The 17,931-nt window shown below is 34.2% G+C and overlaps 1 protein-coding gene across 2 annotated transcripts in view; it reads right to left on the minus strand.

Annotated features, from left to right (window-relative positions):
- Nucleotides 1-17,931, minus strand: part of LOC133526788 (otoferlin-like) — a 111,034-nt gene that overhangs the window by 12,948 nt on the left and 80,155 nt on the right. For both annotated transcript variants that reach the window (XM_061863550.1, XM_061863561.1), the window contains exons 9-16: nt 14,245-14,401; nt 8,094-8,280; nt 6,011-6,197; nt 5,626-5,749; nt 4,400-4,677; nt 3,316-3,509; nt 725-922; nt 360-476 (exon numbers count right to left, since the gene is read on the minus strand). In XM_061863550.1, coding sequence (XP_061719534.1) covers nt 360-476; nt 725-922; nt 3,316-3,509; nt 4,400-4,677; nt 5,626-5,749; nt 6,011-6,197; nt 8,094-8,280; nt 14,245-14,401 — 1,442 coding nt within the window. The remainder of the gene's footprint in view (nt 1-359; nt 477-724; nt 923-3,315; nt 3,510-4,399; nt 4,678-5,625; nt 5,750-6,010; nt 6,198-8,093; nt 8,281-14,244; nt 14,402-17,931) is intronic.

Genomic DNA, 17,931 nt, shown 5'->3' on the forward strand with positions numbered 1-17,931 from the left:
ACGTATAAAAACTCTCAACTCAAGTTTGAATATAAGTAAATTAAAGAGGCTAATAAGTTGTTATTTGATTAAGTATCTATAATCCAGATAACACCACTCTGTACTTAGCTTGACCTCATACGTATGTCATCGGCACCAAAGTTTCGCTCTCTGGACTTATTATAACTGTACCTTTGTATACTTTTATGACAGAGTTACATTTACGTACAGCTGATAGCCGTGTAGGTGTAGATATGGGGACAATTGCAAAGTTAAGTTTGCAGCTTAATCATAGCTATTATTCGTATTCGTATTCGTTGCATCACTATTGATAACAGAACACTCTGTTCCCAGCCTAAAAGGGAAAATCTGCGACTTACGTCTTCGCATAAGCGTTTTATCTTATTCAGATAAGTGTGTGCAGTGCGTAAGCGGTCTTTGATGGAATGTTTGGTTATCAAGGCTCTCAAACTTCTCGTCATGGTACTCATCTGCTCCTAAAATTTTAAATCACACGTCAAATATAGAATGTATCAGATAAAACCAAATTACTAAACTTATTGAAAAGTTAAGTGTAGTAAAATACCGATCTTATTCGAAAGAAAACGCAGAGGAGCACTGGAGCAGTCGCTAATTCAGTAGGTTCAACTTTGAACATGGATGAACCGTCTGGCACGTAAGTAATAAGCAACATGACGTAAAAAGCACAATTTTTTAAGCTCTGACCAAAATAGTTTAAGCTTACAATTTCAAAAAGACACATTTTTTGTCTTTCTCGGTCCAGTTTGGTGTTACCGATGGGCGGGCCGTTGGACATGTGGCGCGCGTACTGCGCGCACGCCGCGCTCGCCGCCTCCAGCGCCGCTTTCAGTGCTGTCACGCCTCTGATGTCAGTACCGGCGTCGTTCTCGATAGCGGTCTGGGCTTCTAGTAACCCTTCTTCCTGTAACAACTCTCTGATCCATCTTATCGGTATACAGCAAACGACGCTATCGCAATCAATTATCTGGCCTGGTTGTGAAACATAAGGTCGTGAAAGATAAAGGCACTGCAGATTAGTCATGAAATTAATGGTTGACAAAAAAACTAAATTTAAATGTAAAAGTACCTACTAAGCACCTATGAACAACTATTATTGGAATGTAAAATTGTAACAATTCATGAAAAAGTCACGTTATACTTAATTATGGAGCAAATGTGTAATGATGAGTTTAAAATACCTATTGTCAATCAAAGGTTAATTATTTTGGCCAGAGATGTATAAAATATTTAGTCCCTATGATTTATTACGAGTTACCATCGGATTTAAAACCCAAAAGGATAACAAACCAAAAATTTTAAAAGAAACTAAGCAATATTCTACTAAATTAAATAAAAGGTAAAATACAACACTATAAACTGTTCACATGGACTCCATTTTTATACTGTATGCGCAGATTGTAGCGTTAACTCCTACTTTCATGTCGTAAGTAAACGTAGGTATATCTGTTTAAAAATAAATTTTAATAGCTATAAATAGAATTGAAAATTATAACTGCCATATATAGGGCTGCGCATGCGGTAAGGGGTTAAATAGATAATAATATAAGTTTAATTTACGTATAAACTAACTAGCTTATTATGCAATTATTACAGGAGCCTCGTCTGCCAACAAACCACTCCGTGGTTTGGCAGAAGTATATTGTGAATAGTAAATAAACGTTTATTTGATTTATTTATTATGATTATTTGATTTATTTATTATATTAAAAGGCATATGATTAACCGGGCAAATAAATATTAAACGGGAACTTTCATTGGCCATATAATAATCCACCACATACTTATGTATTTTGCTGTGTATTGTATTCATATTTTTGCGCCAAAAAAATTATGTTAGCCACAAATATGTAGAAGCATCATGTTACTAAAAAAACCGGCAGAAAATACAAGCCACTAAAAAATAAATAAGGAACTTGAAATGATAGCCTGGCGTCTAAAATAATAAATTGGCACCTAATATTGTAAAGCATATGATTTTTAATATTTGTTATCATATAGTTGTTAACACCTAAATAATCATATTGAGAACATCGCGTCAGGTAGGCGCGGAAGCAGCTAAATTTTATGAATATTGGTTTATATTTTTAATAAAAAAACTTCGTTTGTTTATGAAAACGGGTAACACTGAGAACGCAAACATTGTATTTGTGCGTAAACGTACTCCCACATTGGTGTTACAGATTATACAGATTGCCACAGAACACACATTTTTTAACTTAATCCATTTCAATAAGGTAATAAATTAATAGTTTAAAAAACACGCTTTCCCTTCGTCAGTAATTAAATTAAGCGGTGCGTTTGGACAATATGCATTTCGCGGCCAAGCTGTTCTTTTTGCTCAGGATATTTTTGAGATAACTGAAAAACTTCAAAGTCAATATATGTATAATAGGTTTGTTATAACCTTGAAGCCTGATCGTGTTCAAAGTCCATTACGTTACCTTTCTCACAAGTGCAAACACGGCTATGATACGATATTCTATCAGGGAATGCCAGTGCCTATCTTCCGGCTTCATCATCAGACCTTGAAACCTAATCGTGTTAAGTTCATTACAAGACTTTTCTAACAAATCCAAACAATATGAAATGCTATGAAACGATGTTCCATCATGAAGTTCCAGTTCATATCTTCCGACTCCATCATCAGATCAGTTCGACAGTACCATATTATTGTATTGTCATCAGAACTACATACAGCTGCCAATTTTCATGACGCTACGATACTTGGATTACATAGTTACATACAGGTCGACCTAATAAAAGCGTGTTAAAAATGAATAGGTACGTATTTATGAACTCGACTGTACCTAGTCTATCTAACACGCCTGAAACTGTCGCGGGGCACTATTAGCCTAACAAGGTTATAAGTGATGTTTGTAGACACTTTAGAGCCAGACCAAGATATGTAGGCAGCGATTTTGACACAGCTTATGTACCTATCATTCATTACTTGTCGATTAACAAATATTAAATGTGAATTTACCTTAATTTTCAATTTAAACATATTAATAGAGTTTTATTTTAAAATTAATAGATAGCGTTTTCTTTTTAAAATGTGCTTCATAATTAGTCTCCAATATAATAATTCAGTTGCCAAATAAATAATTAATACTTTCCTTAAAATAAAAGCTGTAACGGCATTATGCTCATATTGAAATATTTTAAGGCTCCGCTTTTGTCGCCAAACTATTAATTTCAGTACCTTTTCTATTTATTTTATCTACCGAAGTTTGATTACTTAGTTGACCGGTTAAATACGTGCCGTTTGAAAATTGTAACGCAAAGTATACTTACAAACTTGTCAATGATACTACATATCATATTGGAATTATACATGCGTCGGCGATGATCAGGCCATATGCTGCGTACATGCATGCACTGTTTGTGGTCCCAATAAGGGAGGTAATAGTAATTCTTGTCGTTCGACGCTGTGGCCTTGGTCGGTGGCGTTGTGCTTTGCCAGTATCCTGTGTCAGCACTCATTTCATCTAGAAAATGAATACCAAGTTAAGTACCTATATATACAAGTAATAAGTAAATGTCAAATCATGTGCGACTTTTTTTAAAGCCACTTTCATGAAATTACAAAATTTACAGGTATTAATCGACAAGACTGATGCATGACGAGATATGTTTTGACCAGTGTTGGGTTTAGGAATATATTTATCTTGGTTCAAGCGGAGGGCACGTAGGATAAACTACTGGCTACTAGGTATTCGTTAAATTACGTGGTCGAATCGATTATTATTATTGAATTGCCACGCAAGTTTTTCAATTATCAGTTTGTTATTTGTTTTACAAGGGCCAAAATTGTTGATTAAGTAACCTCTCTTACATTACTGGAGCATCTCATGGGCTGTCCCATACGACGCATTTTATTTTGTGTTGCGACTTTTTTTTCGGCGGAAAGGAAACTTGTACCTGCAAGACTTCAGAAGTTTCGTGTTGTAAGAGACAACGGTAGACAATTTCATGGAATGCTCTTACCTACTATGTAACATTAACACTTGAGCAAGCGTAGCAACTATAGCGAGTAGTTTGAAAAGTGGAACCTTAAGCGTTGCGAGGGTTCCAAGATACGAGGCTTAAATAAAAACCGAGAGTAACACAACATTTTCCCCATACCACAACGGGACATAATACGAATTAAAATACATTATAAAACAAAACCAACCAATCTACCAGCCAACTCACAAACATCTCAAAGTTTGAATAAAATTACATTGCCACTTTTATGGACAAAATTCCACTTTCGCATAAGTTTTTTAAGAATAAAGAAAGCCTTTACGAGTCGGTGTGGTGAATAATATGTTTTGTCGGCTTGTGTGAAAAATTTAAGGTTTTGACAGAAAGTTTTGAATAATACAAATGAACTTACCTAATTCATCGGATTCCAAATCTTGAGGACGTCTGACTGATTCGTTGTGGCCATCCAGGGAATTGCCAGAATTACCTATACTTAATTCAAACTGGATGGGTTTGTCAATTAGTCGTTTGTCAATCATGTTGGCGTCGAAAACACTGGCAAAGAGAAAGAATTCTTCGTTCTTGCCGAATGTGGCATCGTTGATCGGGGGCATGATCTCTACCTCCACGTCAGAAGCCGGGGGACATTCGATACTGTCCGTTATTTCAGTTCTAATCGATACAAGAATCCTGAAAAATAATCGCAATACTTTTTTGGGTGTGTAAATTTATTATTACTAGTACCTAAGCGATTTTATATATTGTTGTAGTTTGTTAATGACTGCGTATTATTCGTAGGTAATTATCAGGGGTCGGACAAAAAGTGCGGATGACGTAAAAATGACGTACTTAATCTTGCACACAGGATGATGTTTGAGTTTGTATTTAAACTTCCGTGTGACATGTAGTAACAAAGTACTCAAAGTAGTATTAATGAAGTAACAAAATAATCGTAAATAAATCCATGGAATTAATAATACAGGTGGTAGGGTGATGTAGTGAATAAAATAAATTTCACGAAACTTGTTACCATAAGGTATAATTATTTGAAATTAGTTAGAACAAGTCTGTGGGATCCTCAGATAAATAGGTTTAATAGTCAAAAGTGGGAACAGTAGGTAAGATTAGCATTAGCAGTATACGTGTTTGTCACGTACCTCCAAAAACGGAAAATTGCCACAATATTCGAGTAAAGATGACATTTTAGAGCGTTTTCTTATATATTAGTAAATATAAATTTTAGCTAAATATAATCGTGAGGATAGAATAGCTAAACAATAACGAAGTCAATTTATTGTTCAGTCAGCGTCAAATACTTCGTAGCAGTCAAAGTAGCCAAATAGTTCGGTACACCATATATTTAGTATGGTGTACCGAACTATTTGGCCACTTTGACTGCTACGAAGTATTTGACGCTGACTGTTCATCTGATTGACAATGTGTCAGTCAAAAACGTACTTACTCATTTCAAGTGGCGATATCGTTTAATAAAGAGGTCAATAAAGAGATTGATAAATGATACGTGATAATTGTTTATGAAAATCAAAAATACTATTTGAAATCGTCCTATAAGTGGTTTGACGTCATTCGCACTTTTTGTCCGACCCCTGGTAATTATAGTTAGGTTTAAATCCATACCTGGCTCTGTAGGACACCCCTTCTCCCATGCCCATGTTGAGGCTGGCGTGCTGGTCCAGCAGGCTGTAGTCGCGCGTCGAGCCGTACAGGTGGATGTATGCGGGCCCAAAAGTTGGTAAGAATCCTAGTAATTAATTACAATGACATACAACATATATTATATGCGAATTATATACGTAAGTAGAGACACAGATATTTGTAGGAGTTACATGATTAAAACCTGGCGATAATCATTCCAAATGTGTCCCAACTACTTACTTAGGTACATAAAAACTTACAAGTATACCTATGTCTGATCTAACAGTACTTTATTTAGTGGATACCTAATGAATCATTTTTTTATTGTTAATAAACCAAATTTAAAGATAAAGGAATGGCTACTGACCTTTCTCTCCGTCATTAGATATTGACTTGAGGTCAATAAAGTGCGTGCCAATAATGTTAGGATGGACCGGGTCGTTGTCTCGCAGCTGGATCTTGATGCGCTGGCACAGCGGCGGGAACATCTCTGTGAAAACGATCTGCTCGTTCCACACGGGAGTGTAACAGTTTTTTTTCACTGACGTGCAACCCTATATTAAGAAAACAAATGATTAATCATAATCACCTCCTTCCTTCTTTGTTCCTTATGTTTAGGTCAGCCCGCCGTTTCTAATACTACTTTTTGCCTCATTAAATTTTTATACTTAATTGGAAAACATAAGTATGAAAACATATACCTATAGCTAATATATACCTAAGTATGACTTTATTTTTAAGGTACGTAGCCTATTGTTGTTTTTGATCCATGCTTAACAAATGTACTTGGCAGTTTTATGTGGACCTCAAGTAAACAATTTAGGTACATTTAGCAAAACGACGGACTATCGCAATCATGTTTTCATAATTTGTTATTAATCTACGAACATTAGAGACTAGCTTCTCCTCGGGAATTCGTCTGCGTGGGATGATATCATCATATGATGATGATGAGTGATAAAACCTATAAATACTACGGATGTCCTTCCTCGCGCCTCAAACTATGTCCATAGTCAGCAAAGCAGTTCAGCGTTTTAAGCGTGAAGAGGTAACAGATAGACGGAGTTACTTTTTCGCATTATAATATCTCGACTCGGATTATAACCATAACGGTGGATACGAAAACCCGACCAAAATGACATTTTAACATAAGGGTAATAAATAATGCATTATTTCTTCTTTATTTTCGTGAAGCATAAGGCATTAGTTTCACTTCAAATTACGACGTTATGACTCTCTCTTGTAATGTCATATGGGAGAAATCTAATAAATTTAACATAAATACCGCCTTTTTCAATAGTATAAAAAGTACTACGACGTTGTCAGTGTCAGATATCCAGAATAGGTGAAAAAGTGTTTTTTTTTGGCTATATAATTCATGAAATAATGGCAAACAAAAGTGCCAATTTTGTTTTTACTCTCTTGAAAAGTTGACTTTATCACATCCGACACCCGACCATAATTATGGACCTCGAGGCGAGATAAATTATTCTCGTAGTTATATGGTTATAGTAACTACGGATTAACTCAGGATTTGAACGGGTTTTCTTATAGCAAATATTGAAAATCTAGACTAAGTATGTTACTGTGGCTAGACTAGTTGGCTACACAAACGATTCAGTGATCCGTACAAAGCGATAAAAAAGTCTCATGAGTCATGACAGAAAAAGGTTGTCACTGTTGTCAGTTATATTTAATACAGGCTGTAACAAAAATAGAGGGGTACCCTTTAAGCATATTCCGTATCATGTTCTGATTAGGACAAAGAAGATAATTTTTTTGATAGGATCTTTTTGGGTCTGGTCGTCCAAGTTGGGAAACCCTCCACAAAAAGGCTAGATATATTCGCGAAACAAAAAAATTCTGCTACTTTTTCCTAATCAAAACAAGATACCGAATATGCCCTGAAATGGTACCCCACTATTTTTGTTACACCCTGTACACCTACCCAACCTAACAATAATATGGATAACTGTTTATGAATTTAATTTCAGAAAGGCGAAATTATAATACACTTATAGGGCAAGACGCGGGTACCTAGGTAGAGTCAAAGCAAGACAAGTCTGCAACGATTTTAATAACACATGCAGTGCAAGTGTATTTACCAGTCGCTTTTCGGTGAAGGAAAACATCGTGAGGAAACCGGACTAATCCCAACAAGGCCTAGTTTATCCTCTGGGTTGGAAGGTCTGATGGCAGGCGCTTTCGTAAAAACTAGTGCCTACGCCAAATCTTGGGATTAGTTGTCAAGCGGACCCCAGGCTCCCATGAGCCGTGGCAAATGCCGGGACAACGCGAGGAAGAAGAAGGAGCAGTGCAAGTGTTATTTAAACGTCAAACTTCTATGAAATTATGACACTAACACTTAATAACACTTACACTACGTGTGATATTTAAAATCATTGCAATCTTGTCTTCGTCTGACTCTACTCGTATTTTTATATACTCACCGTCATTCCCGCAAAACACACTTGCACGTAGGGATCGACCAAATCCTGCGTCTCGCCGGTGAAAGCCCGCTTGACGTTGGCGAGGATGGAGTAGTTCATCTTTGGCAGTCCATCCGCTTTGTATATCTTCACGATAAATTTCGCTCTTTGGCGCTCTATGGGGACTCCGTCGGGCAGGAGTAAGTTGCTATAGGAGTCCAACACATAAATGTCACTAAATTGTCGTTGTTATATAAAAAAGGGTAATAAAATAAGGAATTAAAAAAAAAGTATATTTATTAGGGGATTTAATATTCATGCGATCTACATAAACGACTTTGAGCGTTAACTATAGGCTTGTTGGCTACGAGGGTAGGTTAGATAACTTGCACTTACAAGGAAAGATACCCAACTGTCCGGTTCCGATTTGACTTATTTTTTATTTATGTTATAGAGTAGTACAGCAAAAAGGTTATTAGCGGATTAATGTCGCTGATTAGTAGTTATTGACATTATATGCATTTCATCTATACTTATCCGTGTACATTAGTGTAATAGAAATGACTATTATTTCGTTTTCAACACACTTGCTCAAAACGACGTTTTTATTCCACCGATTTTTGGCTCATAATCCTAGATATTAAACACGCGTGCATTTTCAGTATATTATAACACTCGTGTTTTTTCATTATATTATTTCAGTATATTATAACACTCGTGCTTTTTCATTATATTATCCGACTGAGTTAAGAAGGTAACTGATTGCTAATAATATGCATGAAAACGGAGCCTTCTTAATTCGGTCGAGTAATACATTTTTTTACCAACTACTAGCGTAGTGATTATATGCTCTTTGCTACTAGGTTTCAAATGTTAGTTAAAAGAGGTTTTATCACACCAAACATAATTTATACGAGTAGATTAAATTATCTCTTAAATTACATTAATGAATAAACATAACATTTTATCCATTTGATCTCCATTCGTCGAATACAAATACGAAAATATTAGCTTTTTTACATTTTTTTAATTGGCTGTTTGTCGATTTCGTTCGCGCCTTTGCCTTGCGTGCGCATTGGAATAGTGCGTAAAAAAATAACGAGCCAGCCATTTTCCGTATTTGTCACAAAATTGGAATGGTTTTGCATGTTTTTAGTTTATATATTGACGAAAATGTCATTTTCCAGCATTGAAAATGAAGAACACATAATATTGACGCTGCCAGTAATATTAATAATAGAGGCAAGAGCCGTGAACGATAGCCTTTTACCATCAAAATCGGGTGAAAAATAATTGGTGGAATATGAAACTTTTGGTGGAATAGAAAATCAGCAAAAACGTCCAGTCTTTCTTAGAAAACGTGTTGGTAGCTTCAACTTCAACATTTATTCAGCAAATAGGCCACAAGGGCACTTTTACACGTCAACATGGAATTTACATACAATCAAAAACAAGCACATCAACAATTAAGTATAAAATACAATTCCAAAAAAATAACTAAAATAATAATAAAAAAAACAAACAGATACAAAAAAAAATTTAAATTATTTAGAGGTGTAAATATCTCTAAATGTCAGAACTAAATGACTTATCAAATTATCGTTAGAGATGTATAGAGTTGGTAGGTTACTTCAATGAACTGGCGTATAAGTGCGTACAAACCCAGCACGCTTTAGTGCAATTATTCGATGTTAAAACTACGAGTACCTATAAGCTACCATTTTGAAAGTTTTACTTTAACTGTTTGACAAAAAAAAATCTAATGCATACGTTTCGTTTTTTCCTCGCAAGTGTGTTGAAACACGTCGTATGAAACGCGTGTGTATTGATCATTACCCATATCGGTTTTCTTATTGTGCGCTCGCTTACAGCTCGTGCGCACAATATCGCCTCGTGTGTAATGACCAAATGACCAACTTAGCACACTTGTATCATAATGTACTATTATCAGTTTTGATTACAGGCTCTGTAAACGTTTCGTCATATTTAAATGTCAGCGTAATTGTGTATGTGTGCTAATTGTCCCGAGAATTTGAACGGTAATGTTCTCAAATGCGAATTGTTTTATTTCTGTTCAATGTTTTTTAGTACTTTGGAGGACAATTTCTTCCAATAGGTTGAGTTTGGGCAGCTAAAAAATACGTGTCTGTTATTTAAACTACTCTATAACATATATAAATATAAATCAAATCGGAACCGAACAATTGGGTACCTTTCCTTGTTAGTTAATATCCCTACATTTACCCATAAATCATTCAGGGCAACAAAAAGGTAATTTAAAACTTATAAAAGAATCCAGGGGTATCTTACAAAAAAATTTAACCCTATGATGTCGGGTGTCGTTGTCGTCTTTTAAATTGAATAGGGTCTTTAACTCTTTTATCATAAAGAGGATGTTTTTGGAAATATTCACTCCGAAAGACAAGAAAAATGGGGTTAGTATCATATTGTCAGAAACGCAGGTCGTCTACAGGGTCAACTCACCTAAAAATCATATGGGCAAATTAGCAGATAGTCTAAAACGTAAGCGGTCAATGAAGTAACTCGTCGCAAAATCATTTCGTCTACTGTCGTATTGTCAAATCATCTTACATGCATATCGTCTAAATAGCTGGTCGCCGACAAAGCAATTCGTCTAAAATATATGTGGTCTAAATAGCATGTCGCCCAAGGAGCAACTCGTTTTAAATCAATCGAGTCATTCTTAATTCGGGTAAAAATGATTTTAGTTAAGATTTTTGATCAATCTAACTTAGTTTTAAGGGAATAACTAAAATAAATGTTCATTACTACTACTACAAACTATACTTAAGCTATTACATTGTTTTGTCTGTGGTTACGCAGCAAAACTAATGTGAAGTTTTGCCAAGCCTAATAATACTTGTAGGTAGTAGGGTTCTAACCGTTACTAAATAGGTTTCAAATGGATTAAGTTAATATTATCTTACTCTTTTCTGTGCACCTCTTTTTAATGTCTCTGTTTAGCCGATGGTTGACTGGTAGATAATGCCTTTAGGCACTAAGTCGGCCATTTATACATTTTTTCAATAAAGCAATAAAAACATTTGTGCAATAAAGTTTAAATAAATAAATAAATAATTTCTTGTATTAAACGACTTGCACGAATTAAGACGAGTTGCTTTATCGATCAATTACTTTTTAACCTATTGTGTATTGGTCTAGATGATCCTAAGGGAAATAGCTAAAGTGACTAGTTACATATCGGACAAACCACTTATTTATCGGGTTGATTTTAGACAAGTTGCTTTATAGGCCGCTTACGTTTTAGACTATCGCCAATTTGCCCAAATGATTTTTAGATGAGTTGACCCTGTAGACGACCTGCGTTTTTGACCATATGTTACTAACACGAAAAATGTGTGTATCCCCCTCCCCTCTCCCTCTACCTTTTAAACCATGGGTCCAAAATTATGAAAAAAAAAACATGCAAGTAAATCTTAGTAAATACTATCCAGTCCCTCCCTTGCCCTTACCAAAAAGTAAAATACATATTAGTTATGATATCCGCGATCCTGGGCGCGGCCAGCCATCTCGTTCACACATACGCTTAGTGAGAGTGACAGAATAATCTGAACCCGGGGGGGGGGGCTTAAATAAAACTATAAATATATTATTTGGGTAGGTATATCTACCTAATGGAAATTTTGTATTTTCGCTAACGAAATATTATGTCCGAAAGTGCAAATATTTCATATAGATAATCGTCATTTTATGTCCTAATATATATAAAAAAATACAATATTTTTTAGATTCTTTTCGGGTGCCTCCTATATCATAAAAAAATTGTAATAAAATGAAACAAGAATTTCTTCTGTTTACTTATCTATAGTGATAATACAATAAATTGTCATTGTTTTTTTTTTACTTTTATTTCATACAAAATAATCAAATGCTGCATGTAACGTTGCTGTAACTCATATATTAATCCCAACCAAACATATCAATGTCATTTCGTACATCAATAGTCCGAGATGATACTATCGGGAGCGTTGAGCTATACGTTGACCATGAACAACTTTCATTCGCGTTTATACCAAATGTTTGAACTCGGACTTAACACTAATCAATATGTTAACAGGCCCACGCTCGTAAGGGCCTTATTAGATAAAACTTAAATATTGATTATTTTCAAAATGTAGTTAACTAGTATGAGATATCTACTTAATTTAAGCTCAAGAATGCACCCTTGAAATAAAACGGAGTTAAAATACACTGTGTTGGGTGTTGGTATATTGTTATAATTTACGATGTAATGTAACGAATACGAATGTTTGCTGAATATTAGAAAGATGTTCGTATTTTTGTGCTTTAGTTATTTCCCCAACCATACCTATCAATGTGAACGTAATAAACGTTCTAACTTCAGTGCCGATCTGCCGGTGATATTATTATACTCTCGTTATACTAATTAAAGTGCTTATGTTTCATAAAGTTTGCCATGGCAAACACAACATTGCAAGTAGGTATGAAAGAATTATTTTATCACACTATAGTTTAAAAGTGATGTGCGATATGTTTTTTTTTAAATTATTAATTTAAAAAAAAAATAGTTTTAGTTAAAGTACTAATCTGCCAAACTGCAGTTTGTTGGAAAACTAAATCAGCACTCCACCATGGGCAAATAAATCAGATCGACGGGAAGATTGCGAACAGTGCCGTGTCGCATGGTACTTTCATGTAAGAATTCGCGAGTAATAGACCCAACTTATTACGAACCTACCCGCCGAATTAAGAACTAAAATATCTGATGAAGTATTTGAACGTTAATTGAGGAATTTTATATTAGATAACCCATTATATTCAATGGATGTGTACATGGATTTAAAATTATAACAACTGTTTGACATTATAGTTCATGTAAAATTGATTTTAGATGACATCTGTTCTAGACTATTATTAATTATTACTGTTCTTAGTTTTAATGACTACCTATCATTATGATCGACCAGATATTTAGTTTGACATTATTCCATTATTTATTTTTAGTTTACTGTATTTCTTTTGTTTCTTAGTTTTTAAGTAACGATAATTATTATTGACATTTTATAATTATATGTTTGCATGTCAAATCATTGACGATCATAATGTAAATTCATATAGATTAACATAATAATAATTGATACTGTAATTTATCGTTAGGAATATAAATAAATCAAATCAAATCAAATCACCATACTAGTATTATAAATATTAATAATATCCACATTTAACTCCCTTTTGTCTACATATATCATACTCAATGACACAGGTCATTGTATTTAAATTGTTGACCTCGGCCATAATTCAATTTCTATAGGAATCGCCATCGCCACGCGATATAATTTTTTTTTACAAATATTTTGCATGAAGTAGTAGAAGGTACTTTGAATTTGAAGCGATAGTTTAGATATCGACAAAGTACCGGTATTAGTATACAGAGTGGTCAAAAAAATACGACGCCAAATATTGGAATATTTTCCTACTTACACGTCTTTTACAAAATGTTATCAAAAATTAAAACTACGTACAATCATTTAAAACAACCCGCATGAGTTCGATATAATATTCTCATTAGCATAAGATACACAAAAGCAAACGTTTGTTAAAATTATCAACAATATACACAGTAATAAATCTGTGTCAACGTATAGGTATTTGGGCCATCAAATAATTTTAATTATTCGTGCATTAATCAATTTTTGTATGAAAAGTAGGTAAATGGATTTGAAAAATGGATTCCTCGTCACTAATTTATACGAAAATGATAGCAAACTTGACCTGACAGCTACCTACATACAAAGGTAACTGGACCGTCGAAACCGATTTTTTCCCTCTCCCTTTTTGGGGGATAGCCAAGAGTTAATCTAGTGGCTAGGGCATTAGATCATCTTGCTACAATCGTGCAATCAAGGAACAATCGTGCAAAGCAGCACTGCCTGAGACAAAATTGCACACTCATTGCACTGACTTCCCTCACTATAGTATGGTATATTTTTGATGAGTAGCAGCTCCTGTGATACTATCTATTCATGTTGATTGTTCAAGGAGTAAGTATACAAGTGGATATGACAGTGTAAAGTGGTGTGGTAATATTTCAACTTTTAGGCTAGAGCAAGACCTGCTGAATAAAGCACAGTAGCCAATCTTGATATAAATAGCTGCGAGTACTTACGCTTCAATATCATCTTCATCCTTTTCACTTTTCGGTGGTATTTTAATGGTGTCTCCTTTGCCGATGACGCTAATGTCGCACTTTAGGTAGCCCTTGGCGCCCGCGGCAATGTCGTCCGGGTCCGTGAGCAGAGCCCATTTGTGGTAAAATTGCCGATCTGCGAACAATAATACAACCCAACTTCTTAATTCTCCAATTATAATACTGGAACTCATAGTTCGGGGATTAGGTCGATCTGTGTAATAATGTCCCCAAATATTTATTTAAATAATATAAAATGGTCTTACAGTATTCAAAATACAGTTTTTCATAGAACCTAATTGTTTTAATTGCCATAATAAAGCAATAACTATTACTAAAATATAATTCACTAAAAGTGTTAATCTTATTGATTACATCCTAAAACATTAACCAATAAAACAGTTAGTTCAAGTTTCGGTCATGATATAATATAATAATAATTCTTCACATACACCTTTGAATTTCTTCGCAGATGTATGCGATCTTCTTTAATTAAGTTAAAAGATACCACTCGATATCCTATATCTATGATATAACCAAATAAATTACGCCATCAATGTGTATAAACAATGAGTATGACGCATTTCGCATATCCTGAGGAAAGCTCCTACTTTTATTCTTATTTATTTGGATAGCTACACGAGTGACTATAGATTAATTAAAGTCGTCAGAAATTCTGAATCTTCGGAAACGGCTTTAGTATTAGGGGAGGATGGGTATGGTTGTAACAATTTTACTTTGATCCCTCATATTGTTGCAATTACAGCTCAAATAAACATACATATAAACATCATATGCTGAATAACTTGTTTTTAACTTTTATATAAATAAACATGTTCCAAATTCATAAACATATATAAGTGCTGGGTCTCAACAAGTTAAGATGTTCACGATTTTTATGTTAAGGTTAGGTCCTATAAATGAATATCATCAAAATTGAATGAAATTCACCGATAATAGGTTACCGGTTCTTGCGTATTTACTTTTCTTCCCGTATTAGTATATGTATATGTACCTAATCACATACATTACATAAACAAATAAATATTGTAAAAAGTAAGTAGCATTATGAACACAACAATTGTAATGAATAGGTACGAGTACTTAGTGTAACGTAGCATATGCTATTTATAACAAAAAACAATCGTTGTCGTAATACAATACTGTTTATGTTTCAACACGCGCTCCCTTTTTGAGTGTGTAAAGTGATTGTTTATGTTAAGTGAAATGCAAAGCATAGGCAAGAAGGCGGCGTGTCCACCTGCTAGATATGTAGGTAGGTACTTACATAAATCTAAAATAAAATAAAATGAATAATTGATAAAAAAGGCGAGATTCAAATTCAGGACAAAATTATTATTTAAAATGTACTTTGAGTAGGTGCCCTTAATTGTGTAATAACAAATTTAGTGGTGAATACATAGCGACTTTTTGTATAGGTAGGCATATTATAGTGCCTTGTTAATATTGCGCACCTTTTGAACGAACCCGACATAATACAAAATTTCAACTTTTTGGGAAATTGCAAAATAATATATAATATTTATTTATTTAAATATTAAGCTTCATAACCATTGATAACATTTTAGCATATTTTAATAAATAGTAGTTTAAATTTACGATTTTCAGAATCAAGTCACTATTAAGGCCACTTTTTGATCGAATTGCTTTTTGTATCGGTTAGACTTAATATGAATTAGGTCTGTTTCGTTTTACAAACTTAAGTATGATATATGGCATTTTGGGTATTATGCCATTTTGACAATGACTTATAAATATACGTATGTTATATTAATGAATGACGACGCTACGGCAAAATCACTAAGTAGCCGTTGCACTGATGACATAAATAAAACAGTCGGTCCAAACTGGAAATATATAGCTACAAATAGCGATAGATGGAAGTCTTTGGATGAGGCCTTTCCCGATGAGGGGTTCTTGTCCACCACATATAAATAATATTTTGTTGCATAGAAATAAATTACATAACGTTTAAAATTGACTTCACAAACAACAAAAATAAAACAAAACGTACTTAAAATGTTACTTATAATTCAATGTAAAAACTGGCTTATGTTGTAAGGTAATGTACTCTAACGTATCGGACTGGAAATAAAATGCTTTTTTATTTTATTTTATTTATGAATAAATAATCTAAAAATCTGAAATCGAACGTCTAAGTAATTTACTTTCTAATCTCTCTATATATCTATCTCGCTCTACATATAGATACATAGAAAGTAAGTTACGTTAGACGTTTGCGCATATGTCAGTGTTGACACTGTCAGTGTAGAAAATATTGAGTGAGATACGATTTTTCAAAAGTAACCAGACTCCGATGACATTCAATTCATCACTTGTTATGGATAAAACAAAGAGGGTGACCATAAATGTCGTAAATAAAATAAAGTAAACATTTGAACTGAAAAAAAATATTTAACGTTACTCGTAATCTCACAAATACTGGTACGAAACAGTTACTGATAACTTCCTGAATACGCAGGCTAGATCCTGCTCACGTCTCCTGAATCAAAGTAAGGAGTTTTTTTCGGCTCGTACTTTAATCTGTAGAACATGCAGGGCCACTGTGTGTGGTTAGGGTACTACCGAAAGCGTTGCGCACCCTTACTTATCTAATACTGAATGAAAGGAAACCAACTTTAAGGTAAAACCGACATCAAAAAGCGATAGTAAAATTGCCTTTAAAACGGACTTGCTTTCTCTCACTCATAATGGTAGTTGTCCTTTCGGAAACCGACCGCACTAAATAAAAGGAACGAGTTTACTTAACCGATGAAGGCTCAAGCCCGAAAAACCACCAGTTACTTGAGATATTTTTAACATTATACTTACGTAGCGTTTCATTAGCGCCCAAATTAAAAAATCGCATATAACCGATTTGCAAAACCCAAGTGATTCCATAAGTGTTCCGTGAACAAAGTTTTGTACGGAACACTAAAAATATATTGTTTTAGCTATGTCTCGAGTTGGCCATATTGGCCGTATACAATATCTAATATACATCACAATGTGCTATTTATCCGAGTACCGTCGTTTGATCTTCTGTAGCTTAATAGCGAATACTTACTTCCCTACATAAATGTAAATATGTATGATTATTGACAAATGCCTAAAAATGTGAATATAATCAAAATAGGTTTAGTAAGTAATGTATAAATACCTACAGAATATACATTATAAAGAAAATATAACCTTCAACATTTTACTTTTTCTAATTTCTATTAGCCGAAGCGAGTACGCTCTGAGGGATTCGTGGAAAATTACATCTTTCAGTTTATTGCTTAACAGCTTTAAGTAGGGATGTAGCAAGTGTAAACCATAAAACCACGCATTATTAATAATATGAGACGATTATAAAATTATAGCTAAATTAAATAATAGTAAGTTAAATAATAATAAACCAAGAAGCGCTGAATCAAGTTACAAGCGGATCTACCTAAAATAGGTTATGTACCTCATCACCTAAAAAAGAAACGACGGTAGAAAGGCGCGACACTCATTCCGCTGCCAGGACATTCTGAAAAAGCGTGAAGAAATTCAAAGTAGGTGCGTCAAAACAAGTAGCCGAAGGAAAAAACATGCACGACATTTAACAAGTTGGTTGTGGATGTACAGTCAGCGTCAAATACGTTGTAGCAGTCAAAG

This window comes from Cydia pomonella, chromosome 1 (assembly GCF_033807575.1).
Source record: "Cydia pomonella isolate Wapato2018A chromosome 1, ilCydPomo1, whole genome shotgun sequence".
NCBI lineage: Eukaryota > Metazoa > Arthropoda > Insecta > Lepidoptera > Tortricidae > Cydia > Cydia pomonella.